This window comes from Ambystoma mexicanum, chromosome 6p (genome assembly GCF_040938575.1).
Source record: "Ambystoma mexicanum isolate Mex_15411 chromosome 6p, UKY_AmexF1_1, whole genome shotgun sequence".
NCBI lineage: Eukaryota > Metazoa > Chordata > Amphibia > Caudata > Ambystomatidae > Ambystoma > Ambystoma mexicanum.
The window spans coordinates 1162939613-1162960187 of record NC_090935.1 but is presented as its reverse complement, the minus strand read 5'-3'; the positions used below and the strand labels follow the sequence as shown (position 1 = coordinate 1162960187).

At 43.9% G+C, this 20575-nt stretch overlaps 1 protein-coding gene across 7 annotated transcripts in view; it reads left to right on the top strand.

The window, feature by feature from the left end:
* Positions 1-20575, top strand: part of TRPM3 (transient receptor potential cation channel subfamily M member 3) — a 1922641-nt gene that overhangs the window by 1370220 nt on the left and 531846 nt on the right. For all 7 annotated transcript variants that reach the window (XM_069625801.1, XM_069625800.1, XM_069625799.1 and 4 more), the window contains exon 11: positions 13693-13827. In XM_069625801.1, the coding sequence (XP_069481902.1) occupies positions 13693-13827 (135 nt within the window). The remainder of the gene's footprint in view (positions 1-13692; positions 13828-20575) is intronic.

Below are 20575 nucleotides of genomic sequence, written 5' to 3'. Positions count from 1 at the left end.
ACAGACGAAGCAGTCTCCTTCTGATTTTTCTTCTTCCGACCTCTTTCATGTGTTGGTACCAATGTTGTTTTCTAGATGTGCTGTGCTGTCCAGGTAATCGTTTAATTCATTGTTATCTTCATGTGGGCTTCTCTTGATTCTTAGTGTCTTTCTGTAGTTAGCTATAACTACATCTCTAAATTTGTCTGTGTGACCTTTCCTTGCTGGGGGTCTCTCGGGCATTCTGGTTGGTGAAGTGGTTTTCATTATCTGCATCGATGTGATAGGAGGAGGTGTTGCGATTCTCTTCCTCTCCTCTTGTATTCTTTCGATGAGTGTCTTTAACCACCATTTGTCTGTCATCAGCCCAGCGTAAGGCTGCACCGTGGGCCTGGTGCTTGCTCCTTGTGTTGGAACTGGTGTGCTTGTCACTACAGTCTCTGCGGTTCTATTTTTCAGTTCCTCATGTAGTTTCTTCGCTCTAGCTATGAACAGGAATAAATGATCTATCAATATTTGTGTCCTTGCAGTGAATTCCCCGTAGCCGCTTCTATCTTCTTTAAGGCTTTTGCTATGTCTTCTTTAGTTGGTCTTTCACTGGATTCTTTTCGGTCACCTTTACTATTTTCTGGGACTGGTTGTTCGGTAGGCAGTCTCACACTTTTTGTTGTCTTCGTTCGAGGTTCTGTAGCCATTGACACTTGCCCTGATTCATGTGCATTCAGTGTGTGTGTGTTTAGTGGTCAGTGCTATGTTTTCATTCATTCCACACTGACCCTGTCTCCAGCATTTCTCTTCATTTGTTACTTCAAGTGTGTATGAATCACTGCTAATTACATTCAATTTTAGTTTGTTTACCTTACCATCAGATTTTCTTGGAACTGGAATAACTATATAGGGTCTGGTTGCTTTTGTGGGACTCATGCGTACATTATCTGATGGGTGCACTGAAATTGGAACGCTTCGTGCACCAATAAAGAATGGAGTTCTGATTGTTAATGACAGAAAGACAATGATAATCACTATACATATACAGACAATCGTGCGGTATGACAATTGGCAGCATTTCTTTCCGGGGAAGCGGGGGCGCCCCTCTGTTTGTGGGAGGACCAGGTTACTGTTCTGGGCCCCAATTTCAATCATAGCAAATGTCAAAGTTCTGTTCTTTTCACTTACTCCATTATTGTTTCTCAGAAAGTTTGTATCATAAAGTGTCTGGTGCTTCGCAAGTGTCCCCCCTCTTGCGGGTGACAATTGTCTCTGGTTATGGGATACAGTTTCCTTGCTAGACTATGGAAAAAGATTAGACTAACACTTTTGGTGAGGCATATTCAAAATAGGTCAGTTCCCAGTCCACCCCCCGGATTTGCTTCAGTCCTGAGGACATGCTGGAACCTGTTCAATGCAAAAAAATAGAAAAATAGCAATCAATCAAAAGCAAAGTCAAAAAAATAAACTAAAATAAAACAGTGAAGTTCTTGTTTCTGCTCCCACTATCTGTCCCACGGTGGAAAGATAAAGTGTTTTGAGTCTATCTCCTGGATCTGTCCCTCAGCGGAAAGATGAAGTGCTTTTACTCTGTCTCCTGGATCTGTCACTCGGTGGAAAGATGAAGAGCTGCCTTGGCTTCCTTGATCTGTCCCTCGGCGGAAGGTTTCACTAGAATCTCCTCAGATACTCTCTTTGAAAGTTGGACAGTTCCACTTGGAGCATGATGCCATGGAGGAGCGTTCCCATATGCGCAAAGTTAGCTGGATCTCTGATGAAGGTGATGACGTCAACCTCGGCAGGTCACCCCACCATTTCTGGAAAGTCAGTGACTAGGCGAAACAGGATGTTATGCGCCAGTCGGCTGTCCTCGGGCGACAGGGACATTTCTGAGTTCATCGACTATCGCCTGAGGTGGAAGCATTTGCATCCTTATCACTGTGTTCTTATAACACAGCGAAGGCTTCCGCGATGACAGTAAGCAGTTGCCAGATTACTTTCTCATTGGCAGGATCTTGAATAAAGTCTGTGACACTGGTGACACTCCCTACAAGTGATGGATATATCTCTAGTACTAATTGGAAACAGGACAACACATCCCTTGTGATATTTCTGCTGGGGGATACCATATGTTCTGTGAAACAAGGTCTTAGTGTTGGTTGCTTCAGGATACTGTGTTAGCTCCTTAGGGAAAAAGTCCTCGATCTCAGTCTATTAGAGTCTTGTGTCTCAAAATGCTTAAGTGTGGCTTGGTTTACAAGTTTGTGTCAACAACCGTGTTGTGGCTTAAATGCTCAATTTTCTTCTTCACCCTGCAAATAGGATACACAGAGTGTACATTTTATGTCCTTATCCCCCTTTTTGTTTAGAGGAAATATCCAGTTTTAAGCCACAACTTTCAACAGGGTTCTCTTTGCCTTGGCTTTGCTGCTCATGCGTCCTTCTTCCTCATCATGGATCTTGTCTGCACATGCTGAGGTTCTTCCCCGTTGTCTGTGGTCTCTTCGCGGTGGGGTGCAGCTAGAGGGCTTTCTCCGATATAGGGCTCCATGCTCTCCTGCCCTGCAGTTTTACAGCTGACAGAGTGCAGTCCACTACGATGAAAGGGCCATTGAATCTTGGCTCGCCCACCCTTTTCTCATGTGGTTATTCACCAACACAGCATCTCCAGGGAAGATGAGTGGCATACGTAGACCTTGAACTGGGTCTGTTTCAGCATCTCCTGCTGTGTTTTGTGCTGCGCTGCACCCTTTTTGTCGTTGCTGCAGTTGATCTGAAATTACAGTAAGGCTGGATGTCATGCAGTTCAAGTACTTTTGCATTTCGGATCCTAGGACTTCTCGGGTTGACTGGGCATCACATCTAGCTCTGTCTCAGACGGTGAGGGGGGGTTCATTCTCCTTCCTGTGACTATCTCGTGCAGCGTAAGATGATGGTCGGAGCTTGGTTGGTTCCGAAGAACATACAATGCCAGTGGAAGGCAGTGCAACCATCCCCTCTTTAGAGTAAGCTTCAACTTGGATATCCTTTCCTTTAACAAACCGTTGAGCCTCTCACAGATACCATTACCTTCCGGATGATACGCCGACGAGAACTTGTGCTTAATACCAAGCAGCAAGCTGATCTGCTCAAAGACTGCGTTAACAAAATTAGCCCTGTTGTCTGATCTCATCACCTCACACACCCCCCATCTAGGGAACACTTCCCTCACCAGGAATTTGGCAGCACAGGTTGAGTCTGGGTGTGTACAGGGACCTGCTTCTATCCATCTAGAGAATGGACACACCACTAGAATTAAGTACCTGTACCCGTTACACATGGGGTATCACGTCGACATAGTCGATATGTAAGTGCTGAAAAGGCCCATTTGGCCGGGGGATGACTCCTCTCAGTACTTTTAATGTGTGCCCAGTGGTGAATTGCTGGCAGATTATGCAGTTCACCATAAAGAATGCAACATGCTCAGCTAAATTCGGTATAAACCAGTCTTCTGCGAGCGTTGCTGCTAGATTTTCTTTTGGCATGTGAATTGGGTAATGTAATTGTTCCAATGTTATCTTTAGTAAGGCTACAGGCATTACTGGTTTACCAGTGCTGTTTTGTCACCACAACCCGTCAGAGGGGTTTAAAGAACACCCTCGACCCCAACATAGGTTCTTTTCATCCAGAGGGGCCTCCCCTTGGATCTCTATCAGTTGAGTCTGCCCCATATTACTATAGGCTTCTGGTGTGGCTCGTGCTATCATCATTCGTTCATGGGTGCACGCCTCTTCTACTTCGATGATCGTTTCACTCTTGGATGCCATACGCTTGGCTTCCGTGTCTGCTGCCTGATTTCCTTGTGATACAAAATCTGTTCCTATGGTGTGGGCGGAGCATTTCACGACCGCTATGCCCACTGGGAGCTGTAGTGCCTTTTGTCAGCCTGTCCAATAAGGCTGCGCGCTGCTTTCGTGTGCCGTCCGCTCGGAGGTAGCCCCTCCTTTTCCAGCATGCTAGGCCTGCGTGCACTGTGGATGTCACATAGGCGGAGTCACTGTACACCGTCACTTCCTGGTCTACATGATTCTCAATGGCGAGTATCAACACCAATAATTCTGCAGCCTGTGCTGAATAATGAGATGGTATTCGTGCACTGATGAGTGCTTGAAATTCTCCATTCGCTATGTGTTTTACTACGGCCAGGCTTGTGTATCTTAGTCCGTCTTCTTGATAGATTCTTGAAGAACCAGCAATGAAAACAATCTCACCACCCGCCAGGGCATTTTCTTTTACCCTGGGGATTTCATCATAGAATTATTCATAGTTTGCACAGTCATGTATCGGTTCTCCTTCAGTGACTGGTTCAGCTATGAACGTGGCTGGGTTTACTGTTTTACATCCAACTATTTTGATCGATGGATTAGATATGATCACTTCATAGGCAGAAGCTCTCTGAGATGGCAATGTGCCTTTTGGTTTCTCTAAGATGGCAAATGATGAGTGCTCGACGTATAACGTCATGGAACATCCCATTACAATGGTTGTCACCTTCTCTATGGGGAATGCCGCAGCAGCTAAGCTTTGTTCGCATGGGAAGTGGCCTCTCATTACTGGATCCAGGCTCCCACTGTAATACACCAGGGGCTTGTATCCCATTGAGGTTTTTTGAGCATGCAACTGCCATCATAACGCTGCCATCTGTGTGTGAGAACAGGTAGAATTCCTCTGCATAATTAGGAATCCCGAGAACTAGGGCTGTACAAATCGCTCTCTTCAGTTCAGTAAACCCCTTTTCCATTGCCTCAGTCCATTCAATTCTTTACTTTGTCACCTGGGCATTCTTTAGAGCCTGAAGCAAGAGCTTGATATAAGTGCTGGAATCGAAAACCCATGCTCTAACATAGTTGCACAGGCCTAAGAAGCTCTGCATTTGCTTTATCGTGAGCGGCTTAGCCGTGTTCATGATAGCTTCAGCCCTTTCTGGGGTTACTTTTTTCCCTTCATGTGAGATTAGCTGGCCTATGTACAGCATCTCTTGTTGACAGTATTGTAGCTTTTCCTTGTCAACCTTATATCCTTCCTCAGCCAGTATAGTCAGTAGCTGTACAGAGTCACATCTGCATTGTTCTTCAGTGGTACTGCAGATTAGAATGTCATCCACATACTGCAAGACAACACTGTCTACTCCAATATTGCTTAGGTCCATCTGTAGCACTCTGTTGAAAATGGACGGGCACTCACAGTACCCCTGGGGCAACCTCATACTTTTCAGATGCATTTGGCTGAATGTAAATGACGTCAGATCTTGTGAGTCACGGTGCAACAGGATTGAGAAAAAAGCATTTTTTAAGTCAATCACCGTGAAATATTTCACCTCGATAGGTATGTTACACAGGATCATAGATGGGTTAGGGACTAGAGGGAACTCGGCTTCAACAATATCATTTAATGCTCTTAAATCTTGGATTAAACACCAATACCCTCCTTTTGATTTCTTGACAGGGCAAATCACCGTATTACAGGGTGATTCTGACGTCACTAGGATGCCCTGATCCATCATGGTGGAAATTGTCTTCGCAATCCCTTCATCCACTTCTCTGGACATGGGATGTTGTCACGCTTTTGGTAAAATTGCTCCTGGTTTCAGTTTAATTTTCACTTCTCCTACCCCCTTCAGGAGGCCTACGTCATAAGGTCCTGTTGTCCATACTGAGACAGGCACTTGGGCAATGTCATCATCAAAATATGCTGGACGGATCAGTGGCAACAACATTCTCTGTGGCACTTCTCGTTTAATAATTTTTACCCAAAATATGAGACTTACTTCCACCCTCGTCTCTTCTAAGTCAGGGTGTTCTTTGAATAGATCGTCATCGGTGACGTCAGTCACTCGATACCCTTCTTCAATGGCGATAATCGTGCACCATTGTCTGCCTTCATCATCGTACCCTTCGACCAATGCTACTTTCCCTCGCACTGCTGCAGTTTGTATCATCAAGGGAAATACTTGTCCCTCTTCTTCATGCATAGGTATTCTTGGTCTGAATAGAAACTCGTCAGGGGTTCTCATGGTCCTATCTACAAGGCCTGGCAATCCCGCCATAAGCACACGCATGCCATATGTGAAGACTTCTGGTTCTAATGGTATAGCTCTCATGGCTTTGCGTCCTGAGTATGCTCTGATCATTTTGCATACCGTTGAATAATGCATTCCTGGATTGGAGCATACTATGCCCTCCTCCGTGAACGAGATTGTCATGTTCAATTTTGTCATCACGTCTCGACCCAAAATGTTTACTGGGGCGTGACGCGAATACAATAAGGGTACATTCATTTTGCACTCTCCTACGGAGACTGGGAGTGTGTTTGTAAAGGGAACTCTACTGTGAGCTCCTGTAAAACTCTGAGTATCTATGGCCACGCCGGACAAGGAAAACTTGCCCTCCTGTATACAGGAGCTCGTTGCGGTGTGATTCCCTCTCAACTATAGAATCGCGTAAAACCCATAATCAATTTCAAACATCAAGGAGACAAATTTCCGTACATATGACACATCAACAGAACATGTATGACAAACGTTAAACAGACTAGACAGACACGAACTGGACACATATATGTCTCTGCCTTCTAATCAATACCCCGACATGGGCCTCATTCCGAGTATGGAGGTAGTCATGGTGCTATTTGCGCCATGACTACCTCCCATACCGGGGCCGGGTCCGACCTGGTTCAGTGGGGATTTACCGGTCCATTCCGAACCTGGAGGGACCAGTAAGTCCCCATTGAAAATTCCATTCCCCATTCCCATTTGAGCCTCTATAGGGCTCAATGAGAATGGGGAAGTAGCTAATAACGGTACCGCAATTTGCAGTACCGTTATTAGCTCTCTGGTCCCTTAGCGGCTCTCGCTAAGGGAGCCTGGTAAAACAAGGCACCCATAGCGGGACCCGCTAAGGGACCTTGGAAGAAGGCGCAAAGGGAATACCGACACCGATGTCCTTAACGGTGCCCGGTATCCCTTTGCGCCCACCTCAGAATGAGGCCCATGGAGTTTAAACGAACTCCTTATACGACGTCTTTAATCGTCGTAGTAGCCTATTCTTTCACTATTACGTGGGTTCACGTTTCTTCTGACTGCTATATTAAAGCGCAGGAACAAGGTGTATCCTCTCTCTTCTTGAGTGTATACTCCGGTATCCTCTCTCTTTATCTCAGGTGTTCACCCCGGTATCCTCTCTCTTCTCGGGTGTCCACCCCGGTATTCACTATTTTATTCAGTTATTCTAGAGTCATTATCCCCTTATATATATACATACAGTCTTCTCTACTTCGGACTATTTTGTTTTTCCGCCTCCCTCCGTTACCTTTCCCTTACTTGTTCTAATGCCTATAAAAACATTTGCCAAAGCATTGAATTTTTTGTTTCACTCACCGCACGCATCGTTCCTCTCTGAATCCTCAGGATCATTGCCTCCGTTACCGCCTTTTTTGGTCTTTCATCTGATTCACTGCCAGTAGGAATGGAAGGGTTTATGTTTTTAAAATGGGTGCCTTCAACCCACTGCAGTTTTTTAGGATACGTTTAAGCTATCATTGTCCACGGGAAGCTTCACAGTCTACTCGGCCAAAATGGCGAAGGACTCGTGATATTGCAGAAGACCTGGAGTTACTTCGTGTCGATGTTCAGTAGGTGTCTTATCAATAATCAATGTTCAATAGTTGATGGTGAAAACCATCCTCACCGCTACCAAGTATACAGGAGGGTGGAGCGACCTCTGACGGGCCGATGGGATCAGAGCTCACCCTCAAGTACTTTTAAGATGAGATAGTTGCACCTTGAGGAGGATGGGGTGCAGGATTCTCTTACTCCAACACCAATCAATAAGGACAACTCAGTAGTTTGGCAAAGGGAAGTCCGTTTAATGACAAGTACAAAAAACGGGGAAACAAATGGAAATCAACAGTGATGCAATCGCCTGTCTCGCTTCAACTTCCACATTCTAGTTTCAACCAGCAATTCTTATGGGAATAATTCGTCATCATTTGACATGTAAAACTCAAAATTTGTCATGCCATTCTATTGGTCGGAAAATGTAACTTAAGTATAGGGACTATATCTGTAAATGGGAACAGAGTGTGAGGATTGGATAACTCTTATCGGGTGGGCGTCAATCATGATAGACGTCACTACAAGTACGACGTCTCAGTGGTTCTACTAGCTATAGGACCCTAGATTATTTGGTCCATTGCGATTGGGTAGGTTACACCCCTAAACATAAATCTCCACTTTAATTAGCAGCATGCAGAATGGACACCAAGATGTGGTGTGCCCCAAGATTCACCCTGCCTCCCTTCCATCAATAAGTGCTTTAGGGCTATGTGTCAATTAGTTGACTGAGGTTGGCCTCGAATCTGAAGCTTCTTATCAGGAAAAGTTATGGCATCCAGGGGTTCTGGATGACATAAGATGTTGGTACCTCTTTGCGCTTGGCTGGTCACGTGTTTGTTCACCGTGAATCTGCTTCATTTTCCTTCTTTTTGTGTATTTGATTCTTCCTTAGCCTTGCCAACTGCCTGGGCCTCCTTATCTCGACCTTCACTGGCTGGCTGCTATGCTTTTAAGTTTAGTTTCTTTGAAGTTGCTGCTCTCCTCCCTTCCTGGAGTTGACCTCGAATTGCCAGGCATCAGCTGCTTTGTGCTCAGTTTCGATTCCACTCTTTCCTTCTGGCTTTAGCTGGAATATGAATCTCGGCCTGGTTGGCCCCTTGCAGCCTGGGCTTAATTCTGCTTTTGTAAAATGGACTCGCACTTCTATAATGTGCTTGCCGCTCTATTCTTCTACTAAGCATAGCAAGCAGTACCGTTTCCTTAGCTTAGATTGTCGTTTATGTTCATTTGTACGTCTGTCTGGGCTCTTGTGTCGTCACCATTCACCTTCCATTAAGGCTCTTTGGGTCTCTTCGTGGACAGTTTGCAAGTAGTCTTCCTTTCGTGTTAACTGCTGGTACGGTTGTCTCAGCTGGTACCTTGCTGCCCATTGTTGTCTGGTTATAGGCACTTCAACTGGTATTTCTCTTCTGATGGGCACTGGGCAGAGTCCTAGTGCTGCTCTCTGTTGGTTTATTTGTTCCTCATACGTCACATATCTAGGCAAGTATGTTCCTGGTACCTCAAAATGGGGGGCTGGAGTGCAAGCCATACCTGGGACCTCTTCTACAGATGCTCACCTTTTCACCCCTTTTGCAAGCCTTTTCTCAAACCCTTTTTCACTGTATTGAAGGGAAGCACCCCTGCTTCTCTTCTGTATGGTATAAAGAGTTAAAATACAATTGGGTCCAAATTGGAATTGTTACCTCCACCTTTCTGATGGAGGTAAAATAGGCATATTATTAGCAGGATGTCGGCCTAAAATACCTCTGGTATTATTCCTGTGGAATATCACTGAATTGGGTGGATTATAAAATCAGTATTATTTGCCACATACCACTAATCTTTCCATTACCACCCAACTCTGAATGCCCCTTAATTATTTCCACGGAAGGCTCGAAGTATAGAAAAGAAGTGTACAGCTTGTGTTGCTGTTATGTCACTCAGATCCTGGATGGGCCAGCACGCTCATGTTGATACCTACTCCTCTCCAATTCAGTTCTCAGTATGGTGATCCATTTGTTGCAGTAACCTATAAGTGCTGCCTTTATTTTCAGAACAAGGCGTGCTCTCAATGTTACTTGGGCTGCACCATTGTTTTAATTTCTGGACAACAGTTGTTACTGCAATGGAGGGGTCATGAAAAGATATCAAATGTCCGGTGGCACTAGAAGGGTTGAATTTTAAGGAATTACTGTGGTGAAGTCTGACGCTCAGATGTCAAATCAGAGATCAATCATTTTGCTTCTTCACTACTTTGATGATGCAGCAGTCCATACCTAGTACCCAGGAGTCTTTAGAGTCATCACTGTGGTTTCCCTGCTGGTGAAGTAAGCATGAGGTGTTACTCGTAAGACGCTAGAATCATTCCGAGGTTCCTGACCAAGAATGTTAGAATATCAATACTTGTGTCCAATGAAAGAGGGCTTTGGGTTAGTGTACAAAGAGGGGGATAGCATCAATGGTTTGGGACACTGAGTGTCCCTCAAAGTGCACATAAATAATGTAAGGTTAGTTTCTTCTATTAATGTGAAGATATGTTTGAACCCGATGCACTGTCTGTCAGCAGAGATGAGCATAGGCTAAGAACATTCTGGAAGGAGGAAAAGAGAGAGAGAGAGAGAAAAAGCGAGAGAGAGAGAGAGAGAGAGAGAGAGAGAGAGTGAGAGAGAGAATTAGAGTTGGCAATAGAGTAGATATTGTGAATGACTGATATGAGTGCTTCCTGTCAGGGAGGAAAGGCTAGGATCCAACCCTGTAACATTGCCAAAATAAGGTTTAGCCCTAAGATTTTCCGCAAGGGCATCCCTTTAGAAATGTAGACAATGAAAGGACCATCTCTTTACGAATCAACTTCTGAAAGCCAGAGTAAGCAATCCCTTTAAACACTTCCTGCATACATGAAAAAGACAGCCTCTCCGTAGGAAAGTGGTGAACTGAGTTGATTTCTTGGTGTGGAGAAGTTTTCAGAGAAAAGCTCCACAGGCTCCAGTTATGTCATTGCCAGTGCTTTATAATTAGGCATTATTCACTCCTCAAAATGTCAGAATGTCATTGACTTAGTACACAATTGTATTATCAATATACAAATATATACTCTTTTTAATGAAAACCATTCTTTAAAAACATTCTTACAAACAATGTTAAATCACTGTGATCCCTATCTTCTCCACTGATCACTTGGTTAAAAAATTGCATCTTTTGCATCAAATGACCATCCACACTGGACTCTTTATTCAAACAACAGTGTTGATGCACTCATATATTTTATAATTTGTATTCAACAATCTTTTAATGTTAAATATTTAGAGTACAACCAACATGTTTCGGTTCCTTTGTGTTATTATTAATTAATCTTCTTCAGGAGATCGAATACATAGTCGCCCAACGTGATTTTACCTTATCAATTGTTTAAAAATCCAAGGAATTTTTCTTCATGCAGAGAAAAATAATGTGACACATCCGCACACTAATAAATACTTAAAAAACATTTTATATTTTATGTTCTGTTCTATTCTGATCTCAGGATGCCCATTGCTTTGTAAAGGACCTGCAAACAGTATACCATTTATTGATATTCAGACTCAACTAAACAAATTAGTGAGTTACTATGCCACCTTATGTGGTGAAAATGCAGGGCAATAGAATGACCTTAAAACGCATAACTGTGTTACTTCGCAACAACATAAAGCGAGCCTGTGGACCTTTTCTCTTTTGAATAGTGTTAAAACCCTGAGTTATTGCACCACAGGCTTTAAATGTCTCGGGTTCCTCTATTTTGTAATGTAGAGGAGAAGCTTCACCCAGTAGAACTTGTTTTCAGAAATATTCAAGGAAGATAGGTTGCTAAATGAAATTCCTACTCCCCTCGAGCACACATTGGGGGACATCAATAACTTTCCATCTTCTTCTGGTGAATGAGCGGTGCAGCGTGAAAACTGCTAGATGCGTGAAAACTGCTCGATAGACTGTTTGCCATTGGATGTAAACATTATCCACCCACGTTGAATAGAAATTCATTTTGTAGACATTTGGGGGGGGATTTGTATAAAGCTGCAGCCTTTGGTGTACATGTATATAATGCTTGCCACAAGAACTCTCACAGAACTTGTGCTGGCGGTGTCCATACCTGGTTCTTCATCTGATATTTTGCCAAAGGCAAGGGTGGAGGCGTGCTAATGAACAAACAGTCAATACATAGATGCATATTCATGTTGGGTGTACTGTGGCAGTGAGAGGGGAGGGCTTTCGGGTTACTGTCTGATAGAACTACGCCTCTCCTGACAGCGCAATTGGAGGTAAACACACCTTTAAGCCAGAGAACAAATAATGTGGGCTGCCGAGGTAGTTAACTGCAGTATAATACTGAAGATAACATTTACAACAACAGAAACATTCTTAGGCACTGCACACATATTTAAAACTCTCCGGCTTTCATACCATATTGTTGTCCTAAAAGAAAATGTCATCTGTCGCGGAATACAGAAGTTGTGCAAACATTGTGGGACTGAACCGACAATTCCTATTTGTTTGTGTCCTGGGTGTGTTCTGCAAGGTACCATTGTTAAACGGAAATCATATAGTGCCTCCTTTTGATTTATTGTGGCCTAAGCTTAGGCGCTCTATGGGGAAAAGCGAGTTGCAAAGTTCCGATTTTGGATCGACTTCGCCGCCATTTTAGAATCATCCGCCATTTTGATTTCTGTTTGTATATTCTCTGTTCTAAAATGGTGGACTGTGTTTTCAACTTGCAACCAAGCCTGTCGACCTTTGAGTTCTGGTAATGTTTAGACTGTCTAAAATCAGACTGTTTAGGCTTGGTAATGAGACCTTGTACTAAACATGAACTGTTGTCCTAGCATTGTCTCTGCTCACAATACTAATCCCGAATACACATCGGGGACAATGAAGTGCAAACGCCAAGCGTAGACACAGGCCGAACTACATTGTGAAGGGATATAGACTAAGGCTTACCGCGGGATCCGAGAATATACATCAGCATTGTAACTTGATGGAAATGCAAATTCATGTAATCCTTCTGCATATTATTGTATAAACTGTATGTGAACTAGGCATGAACTCTAGACCACAGATTATTAACACGAAGAGGGGCTGGACAATAATATGCAGAAATGTATAAAAGCACGAATGTTTCTAATGTCCAGCACTCTCTCTCCTCTCTTTGACGGGCTGGTACTCATTGCGGGGTGTTGAGATCCAGATAGCTATCTGTATCTATGTTTCTTTGTAACTGTGCAGAATAAAAGATCTGTGAATCTTTCTAGTCCGTGATTGGTGTATTTCCTTTTGTGTTACTCATCCTCAATATTTCCTTGTTTTTACACAATTTATTGTACTTTTTGGGGAGAGCGCAAATCGCCATGGAGTTCTGTGAACAGAGGAACGAGGTACATGCCAGGGATATTTAACAGGGTGGAAGAGCTCAGATCTGACTTTCAGCATCATTTTTTTATGTATCGACCACCATGCCTCCATTTTTCATAATATATAGTGATCCCCATCCACCACTTCCTGACTATTTGGTGACATGTCCCTCTGATGTACAAGATATTCTGAGTGTGGATATCTATTAAAAGTGTTCCCTATGGTATGTGGCAAAATCAAACAATACGCAGCCTGTAGGTTGTAGCAAACACATGTTCTAAGCCGTTTTGCAGTGGACTTGTTCAAGCCGTCTAACATATGTGACAGCATGCAGATATACTGCCTGATTCATGGAATTATTTGCGCTTTGTGCGCCATTCTGCCCGCAAATCCCCATTTGTCAAACAGGGTTTTGTGGACAGAATGGCGCTCAAATCACCGTTTTCAGCGCAAATAATTCCATGAATCAGGCAGTAGCCATGTCTCCTTCCCCTAATTGCAGTAGCTTACAAAATGAGCAGGGAACTGCGATGGCTCATCAAGCGCATGGCATATTTTCCCAGGAGCACATCTTCTCATAGCTTCTGTTTTGTCTGGGGAGAATAAGAGTCTGCCAAACAAAGAAGACCCTGTCAACACAAAATGTTCCTTAAAATTGATCTTTTTGCATAATCATTTGGGTGAATTGCATTGTCTCTATTGGTTTGCAGGTGGGGTCCCTTGAGCAGGCAATGCTGGATGCACTAGTGTTGGACAGAGTGGATTTTGTGAAGTTGCTCATAGAGAATGGAGTGAGCATGCACCGCTTCCTCACCATCTCCAGACTAGAGGAATTGTACAATACGGTAGGTTCAAGCAAATTCATCTTTTCCTGAAATCAATTTCCCCAAAGACAAAGAATTAACATTTCAATCACCTTGTCTATGTATACATAATGATGGTTCTTGCATAGCCATGCCCAATCAAGGTAAGAGGTGAAATTACCAAATAAAAACTGATTTTGCAACTGTAAAACATGGGTTAACTTGAGCTATTAACGGAAAGAGATAACAGTGTGAATCACAATGTCAAAGGTCCACATCCCTTAGATGAATCTCTAGCAACATTTGAGTCTATTTCAACAGTGATACAGCATAGAATCCTGACACAAACATTAGAAATGCGATGCATGGGGGTGTGGCAAAGGTAGGAAACCACCTCAGCAGTCTGATTTCTGATGAGAAAAAACAAAACAAGTGTGTGACAGTACTCTAGGATTTGCAAAATCATTCACCTTTTCTCAGAGGAGTTCACTAGTCCTGATCACATGTCTGTTGAGTCCTAAAATGTACCCTTCAGGTAAGTTTCTGGGTGCATTTAACCTTTCTCATGGGATTCCTACTGGACTTCCTGAGAGCTGAACCCTGCTGACGGTCTGAAGGAGATAGTTCCAGGCCTTCTCTCCAGTTTCAAGGTCCAACACTTGAGCAGGGATTATAATCAGCCAATCAGAGGTTCTCAGCTATTCTAAAACAAGTTGGTGGGTCTTCAAAAGACCCAGGTTGTTTCCTGCTTTCTTTGTGTTTTTTTTTTGGCTGTCGAGGTAGGAGTGGAAAAGACAGAATCACAAATTAGTGGTTTTGGATATGTTTGTTATAGGCGTTTTCTGTGTTTCTTGACCTCTTTTTTATCCCCTTCTGTCTGTTTGTGGTCTCTAATCTTCCCTTTTTACCCTTACCCTCTTATAAAAGTATTTAAAAAAGTTAATCTTGCACTTTCCCATGTTCCTTTTGTGACACCCCAAACATTTAAAAAAATAAAAACTCTTTCCAAACAACCTCCCATTCCTGTGTTTGCTGAGAAACATTTGGTGTGAACCTGAGAAGTCTTCCTGTGCTCTGCACAGTCATCTTCCCTAGTGTTTGTGCGGTTGAGAACCCTTTCCAATTGTGTGAGTCTTGCAAGAATCCTTTTGTTTGTCCTCATCGCTTGTTTTTATTTGGCACTTTGACACCTTAGGAACATATCACATTTGGGTTTTGCACATTGAGATCTTAGACAACATGTCCTTTTATTTGGAGAGAGTTGGCGAGAAGATGAGGAGCTGGACTACTCCCTAATTGCCATATCAGAGCTTGAGATGCAGCAGGAGTCTGGGGAAGAAGGAAGACACGAGATTGATATGGAGCCTGAGGAGTGAATTGCACTGGTTGAGGAGGGGAAACAGGTGGCTGAGGAGAGGGAGGCAACATTTGTTGGGGAGGAACAGATGTTGATTGAGGCGGGGTGAGATGGTGGTTGAGAAGGGGAGGTAGTGGTTTAGAAGAGGTAGATGGTGTTTGAGAAGGAGAGATGATATTTGAGGAGGGTGAGCTGCTAGTTAAGAAAGAGAATGTGGCTGCCATTTTCGAGCAGGTTGTGGAGTTTATGTAGCCCCTCGAGGAGTACCTGTAGGAAATGGGTGATTTTGTTAACCTTAGAATTGAAGAGGAGGAGGAGGAGGTACTTCAGGAGCAGCAGAGAGAGAGGTAGCTGCAGAGGTGCATTGGAATAAAGAGCTTAGGGGAGTTGAGGAGGAGGTAGTGTGGTGGTGCAAGAGACCAAACATCACCAAGAGGAGGAGTCATGGATATCCCCCAGAAGATGATTCAGGAAGTGGATACTGGGGACACTGCACTATTGCCTGCATATTCTCTAGTGGTAAGGCAGGCTCACACTTTACTACCGATGGTGAAGTCAAGTCAGGGACTGCTTCAAGTAGCTGGAGATTTTTACTGTCAGGAGCATGTTGTATAATATGCAAACCCTTGTCATATGGCAGTTTATCTGAGTAACACAAGTAAACATGCCTTGGTCTACACCTCAACATGCAAGCGCTTCAGGCTGTGGCACAATGGAATTACAGAGCCACTGTCCACTACAAGCAGCACAGCCTCCTGTTGGTGATGGTAGAGTACAAGGGGTGAAGTCATTTGGTCTGAAAGGAGGAGACTGAGTGATGAGGAATGCAGGCACATTCTGCGTGCATTTCCTGACACCTTTCTCAGTTGGCGTGAGGTGAATGAAGAGCTAGCGGTGGATGCTGTGGGGAAGCACATGCTCCGGCACCACCCTACCCTTTTCTAGGTGACTGGAAAAGAGCATAGTAAAAGGAAGGAATTGGTGCACTGGGCGGGGGGTGTAGAAAAAGGGGTGTATTGGTTCTGCAGGGTAGTAGTGCCAAATAGATTGTGGCAGAAACACCACTGAATCCAGTGCTGGTGATAACAAGAGTGAACAAGTCAAGAATGTAATAGTGCATATAGGTTGTTGTGTGGATCCAATGGTTGCTAGAGCCATATACATTGAGTCAGATCCCCTTATTTGTGAGCATGGTACTGGGAGTCAGTGAGTGGCTCTGTTGGTTGGTAGAGCCAAATAAATGATGAAGGATAAAGAGTTACTTTTGCAATGCACCAAACCACTAATGTCAAGTCTCTACCACCTCTTTCTTTGCTGCTCCATCCCCATGACTATAGCTGGCTTGCACATACATATCCAACACCCGAAAAGTCATGGCTGGTGTAACAAGAGATGGAACTGCTGTTTCCTCCAGCCAAAGATAATGCTCTTACAGAGCTTGTAAAAATTGGTGAATCAGTGAGATTCTCTGGTGTGGTGGTGTGTGATGGAGGTGAAAATATGCCCATTTCCAGGTGTGCAAATTATACCATCTCATGTGGGCCCACAGCAAAGTGGTGGCCAAATTGGTACCCAACTTCCATCACAAGACACTTTCTTTGCATATAGGAAAGGTGGTAAGGTCTGTTTGTTGCTTTTCTGCTGTATAATACCTCCATAGTCCAATTTTTGGGAGGGCTGAGATGGGCTCTATCCTTCTTATGGGGTCCGCTCATTGCACTTTGCAGTGGATGCTGTTTGAGGGATGTTGACTGAGGAGTAGCTGCTGTGGTTGTGAATGGCTGCAAGATTGTCCTATCACTAGCAAGTATTTTCTGGACCATTTTGAAAAAGACTGTATATTGGCACATTGGCATATTGTCTGATGCATTCTATCTGTGTACAGTGCCTGCACTTGCCAATTTCAAGGGTTTACAATTCCTGCACCCTTTTTCTTTGTCTCATGGTCTTTTTTTCTATATGTAGTATTATCAAAATAAAGTGTCTGAGTCTCTATTTTGAATCAGGGATGGAGGATGGAGAATAACCTTTGTCATGTTCTTCATTGTCATTTGTTTCCAAAGAAATCAGAGGTGTGAACATTTTAGGAATCTCCTATTCTTCCTCCTGCATGGACTGCTCTCCTTTGCTGGCAGCTCATCTTCCACCCCTCCTGCTGAAGTCCATCCGCTTGCACCTGATGCATGTGCAAAGGCACTGCATGAATAATGATGTCTTCCTGATACACCAGATTCTCTTGAGACAGAGACCTCTGTTCTATCTAGAGGAAGTGGTCAGAGCTGCACAGAGACCCAGGTGCTATCCGGTCTTCTCCAACATAATCTGCTGCTGATGTAGCAGGTGGACAGTTCTCAACAGATACATGCAGTTGATTCAGACATGTTAATTTAATTCACACATCTCTTCAATAAATATATTATGGCCTCCCCTTCGAGCTGGTACACACACAGGGGGTTCGGAAGGCATAGGCCAACTCTACCACCTAATAACTGCATGTGGTGTTCCCAGTTAGTTGGCTTTCTTCCACACCTACAAAATGCATGTGGGTTGTACTGCCGCTCCATCCACAATTCACACATCCCCTTCCCACCTGCAAATTATGTGCCCACCACCAAACACACCCCAAAAAAGTCTAACCTAATTCCCTAACTATACCTAAGCTCTATTAGCAATGTAATTGTACTCTTATATAACTATCCTACAAATCTCTTCCCTAACAAGCCCAAGCTACTCCTACCTCTTCAAATGCCAACAATCAAGTATCCTGAGTTTCTATTTGCCTGCCTTTATATAGATGTGAGGTTGAACACAGTAGAACCACATAGCTCTAACTGCATAGAAATTCTGCAAAGTTCAACCTTGGTTAAACCAAGGAAATTCTATGGGTACGAGTTTTGCACAAAGCGTTTTTGCTCATACTTATTCATTGGAACACTCTCACTTTCTCCCTGTGGGCTTAACCAAGTCATCTAAGATTCAAAGCCTGGTTCGCTACTCTTTCCTTTGGCAGGGGGTCTCCAGTATTACTCGCTCTGGTCTGTGCACAGCAATGCCAAGAGACAACTAAACACACTGGGCCTCATTCTGAGTACGGCGCTAACCAATGGCGCTATTAACGCCTTGGTTGACGCCGTACCCGGACCGGCAGCGCCTTGGTGGAAGGCGGAATCACCGCCCCATTCCAAGGTTGGCGGGTGGTGATTCCCCATTCACCAAGGCTCTTCCCCATTCCCAAATGAGCCCCTATGGGGCTCAATGGGAATGGGGAAGATGCAAATAACGGTGACCGTTCATTACGGTCACCGTTATTGGCTTGCAGGCCCCTTTGCGCCCTCGACTTTAACACCTGCTCAAAGCAGGCGTTAAGGGCGAGGGCGCAGACGGAACTCGGAGTATGGCGGTAAGGGAATACCGCCACCGGTCTCGTTACCGGTGGCCGCTATCCCTTACCGCCATACTCGGAATGAGGCCCAGTGTGTGTTCTATCCAAACAGTCTACAGTAACTATAGATGAAGGGCCATTATGGTTATTTACAATGCAAAATATAACATTGTTAATAACTGGGAAATAAGAGGCTATAGTACCAGTCCGTCATTCTCGAAGCAACAAATAACAAACATGGCAGAAAATCATCAGTTCTCAAAATTAACTGCTGAACATTTAAAGCTAGTGAACAAAGGGTCCTTAATCAGTAACAAGTCATGCAAAGAATAGGATGCCGAGTAACTCTTACACCAAATAATCAGACCGACACAGGAAGTTAGCAAAGTCCCATTTGACTGTTTTAATATCAGTAGTCTAAAACAGGGAGTTACAACAGACATCGACGGACGTTCGCTCGAGCTCTCAATACATTTTACATAAAAACACACATATATAAATATGTCATACGTGACATCAAAGTATGTGGCAAATAAGAAAAACCTATGGGGATTGTGGTTGGCTCAAGGGGAATGTCTACGTATACTTTCTATATGGGGTTGGGTTGTGATAGAACATCTACTGTCAGGTGGACAACTTAAGCCTGTCTCTAGTGCAAGTCATCTTCAACACTTATTAAGTACACAAACTACCATTGGCTCTTAAACTATAAGGCCCTTCATTATACGGCCCTCTATAACTGTTTGGTACGCTTGTGCCTTGTCTGGAACATTCTGCTCTTTAGCAGCACATAAGCTCAAACCCTGGTGCTAGGAGGTGGACTTGACTGTACCTCTGCACCCAATTATCCCAACATCACTCATTGTCCATGCCTTCTGCCATGAAAATTGCCCTTGAACTTGGCCTTGCAATGTATTCTCATCCCTGGGAATATAAGGGAGTGTGGGCACATGCTTATCACAGTTCTCGTCTGCCTGCCCAACTCCTATTCCCATCCTTGGCTCAGATTACAGGAGACCGCAATTCGACCCACTTTGCAGCAATTGTCTTGCATTAATAAACTTGGCACTCATGGTGTTCTTTCTGTGCACCTTAACAAGGAGCGATTCAGCTTCTCACGGTTTCTGTTCTTCAAAGATAAGTAACCAGCTTTGGCTTGCTCCAACTTTGATACGAGGCCAAACAGCTTCACCCTTCAAGTCCGCGATCTCCAGCTAATCCTTTGCTGCGACACACACAGCTCTGGATCCTTCTTTATCCGTGGGTATGAATTTACCACATTGTGTGACACCGATGTCCAGACACTATGCAATGGCGGCTTCACCTGTAGTCTATTCACTACGCACAAATAGCTTCTATGATTACTTGTCTACTTACGTTGCTGCATCTGTACATTAATTGAACAGCTAGCATTTCTTTGCAGTGCGACACACACACACATGCAATCTTCTTTTCTGCATAGGAATGTTTGCTCGATTCCTTATTTCATCAGCAGTTTCTATAAGGTCCACACATCTTCCTCTTCTTATCTTTTTAGTGTGTCACTCTCACTTCTTGTGACATCACCAGCTTCTCTTTCTCTCATTTCATATTCCTTTAGGGACCTCTTCCACGAGATTATCATCTCTTTGGGCATACATCTGGTATGGCTTTCTTAGCAGATGCCTTTTCTCGAACAATCGTCACGGTATGGTCACAACTACTGGTGTGTCAAGCATGGTACAGTTTCAGGCTTCCAGCATACAGGCAGTAAGGGGGCGGGACTTCCTGCAGAAGCATCCGGTCCAATTCTATAAGAACAGTGGACGTTTACTTATTTCACAAAAACCTTCAAAGGCCATGAACATGTTCTCCAATTGCTCATGCCACTCTGACTTCCAGTTAGTCATGTGGGCCCTAGAAGTAGGATTTCCCTCACCTGATTCACAAAGCACATCCAGTCACATTCTTGTTGGGAAAGAATTCACCTAGAAAATTGGGCCATGTGTGGGAGGGAAAAGAGTCTTCATGGAGATACACAGGATGTCCCGTACTACAAAATGCCTTGAGGC